The following is a 1,889-nucleotide window of genomic DNA, read 5'->3' as shown; positions in this document are numbered from 1 at the left end:
GCGTCTGTAAAAACCGCAGACCCGACCGCCGAGCCCAGACGTGAACTTGGGAGCCGTGCGGGGGGTACCTGGAAGACGATGGCCGGGAGCGTCGTCTGGTAGTACCCGTCTTGGTCGGCTTCTGGCTCCGTCTCTTTTACCCAGTCTTTCTTGTCTGTTTCTAGAGCTTTCCGCAGCCAGGCAATGATGTTCGACTAAGGAAGTTTAGCACCAAAGGAAGGAAAGAGAGAACAGGCCCCTGAGCCAAGCATGCAGCCACAGAAATCAAGCACGGCACCCCAGGCATTCCTGTTCCTAAACATGCGCCACCGGAGAGGCCATCCGAGGTGCCCTTGCCAGCCTCCATCGACTGAAGCTTCTGGAGGACAGGCTGGTTCAGGGGCACGTGGAAGACCCGCCTCTGGCGGCCTGGGCACCAGCGCCGTCCTTATGAGCAGAGGCGTGGGCCCAGGCATGGGCCACCGCAGCTCGGTGACAGTGCAGTCTGGCGCCAAGCGCACTGGCCCAGGGAGCAGACTCTGCCCTCCTCATGCTCTGGGACTGCCTACGGTCACCAGGCAGCACTCGGTGCCCTAAATGCCACCCTCCCACTCTCGGGCTGGCAGGTGCCAACTGCACTTGGGCAGGACGTCCAGGGTCTCGCTGGCCACCGGGCACAGGACAGGCTCATTCCTCCAGCCGGAGATGAGGCCGCGCCCCACCGTCTAACTGCCCGACATACGTTTCAAGACCCGATTCCCAGACACAGAGCCCGTGCACCCTCAGGAGGCCGGCGTCCAGGCAGGGGCTCGCCCTGCTTCTGCCCACGGCACTGGCCACAGCCCGCCTGGCAGGGCCGCCGCAGTGTCTGCGCCCTGGGCCCGCACCGTCCTACTCACAGTGAGAGTCGACATGTACGTGTCCAGCAGCTCAGAGACCACGTGTGGAGACAGCAAAGGCTCCAGGGCGCTGACGTCCACTTCTGGGGCCAGCTCCATGTTCCCCATCATCTCTGCGCTACGGCACCAACCAGGAGAAAGACCAACAGCCAGGAACAGACAGAAGATTCTCGGGTAAGTGCTGCTACTTCTCTGCGCACATGAACACCCAAGCCCCCTCAAGGCTGCCCCTGGGAGGGGCCATCGGGAAAGTCTCCGTGAGGGCGAAGTCCCTTAGCTCTCTCATCTGCATCCTCCGGGGAGACCGGGGGTGGGGGAGGGGAGTGGCATGTGCAGAACAGACGTGGCACGCACGACAGGAGAATGAGCTCTAGAGCAGAGGCACACGACATCCAGGCACAGCGTCAGGGCACCCAGTCTACCGTGCTCACAGAGCTGGGGGTGTGGGCCATGTGTCAGAGAAAGTCTTCCTAAAATCCATCTGATACCTGAGCGTGCAGCGCGGTTCTCAGAAGTCCCAGGTTCAAGTGCTTGGGAAATCCATGCGCCTGAGTCACATTCCCTAAATTTGCCCGTCAGTGACACCGGCCCCTTGTCTACAAGGAGTCCAAGGTCCTGCACACCGAAAAAACACCTCGCAGAATTCTGCAAATGCGCAAAGGCTGTTCACTTAACTCGGATTACTTTCGCCCAAGAACCTTACTCAGCATGCCACTGCTTGTGGTGTGAAAGCAGGTCAGCTTTCCCATGAGAACGTCCTACACAACAGAGTGAGGTAACCCGCAGGAAGCTGTCCGAGAGTCCCCAAGGACAGAACTCGGCTCACAGTGCAGCAAGTGACAACAAAGCCAACACACAAGACTGGGCACATCACGCGAACGCACAGCCCGTGGTCGTGGAGCAAGGGCGAGGCCCAGGGCCCGGACTCGGCCATGTGACCTGGGCACAGTACTCCCTGTGCCTCGGTTCCCTCACATGCAAAACGAAAACGATCCTAACGGTGCCCTCCTC

At 60.5% G+C, this 1,889-nt stretch overlaps 1 protein-coding gene across 1 annotated transcript; it reads right to left on the bottom strand.

Annotated features, from left to right (window-relative positions):
• Nucleotides 1–21: 21 nt before the first annotated feature.
• LOC105310405 (exocyst complex component 3-like) lies at nt 22–1,870 on the bottom strand (the record flags this gene model as incomplete). The annotated part of the gene is made up of 2 exons (XM_011386590.2): nt 879–1,870; nt 22–194 (listed from the first exon to the last, which is right to left on the bottom strand). Coding segments are annotated over exons 1-2 (284 nt in total), but the record flags the coding sequence as incomplete, so codon positions are not given.
• Nucleotides 1,871–1,889: the final 19 nt, after the last annotated feature.

The sequence above is a fragment of the Pteropus vampyrus genome, unplaced genomic scaffold (assembly GCF_000151845.1).
Source record: "Pteropus vampyrus isolate Shadow unplaced genomic scaffold, Pvam_2.0 Scaffold2978, whole genome shotgun sequence".
Taxonomy (NCBI): Eukaryota; Metazoa; Chordata; class Mammalia; order Chiroptera; family Pteropodidae; genus Pteropus; species Pteropus vampyrus.
The sequence above is the reverse complement of the archived record's forward strand: the minus strand, read 5'-3'. Positions and strand labels throughout refer to the sequence as shown.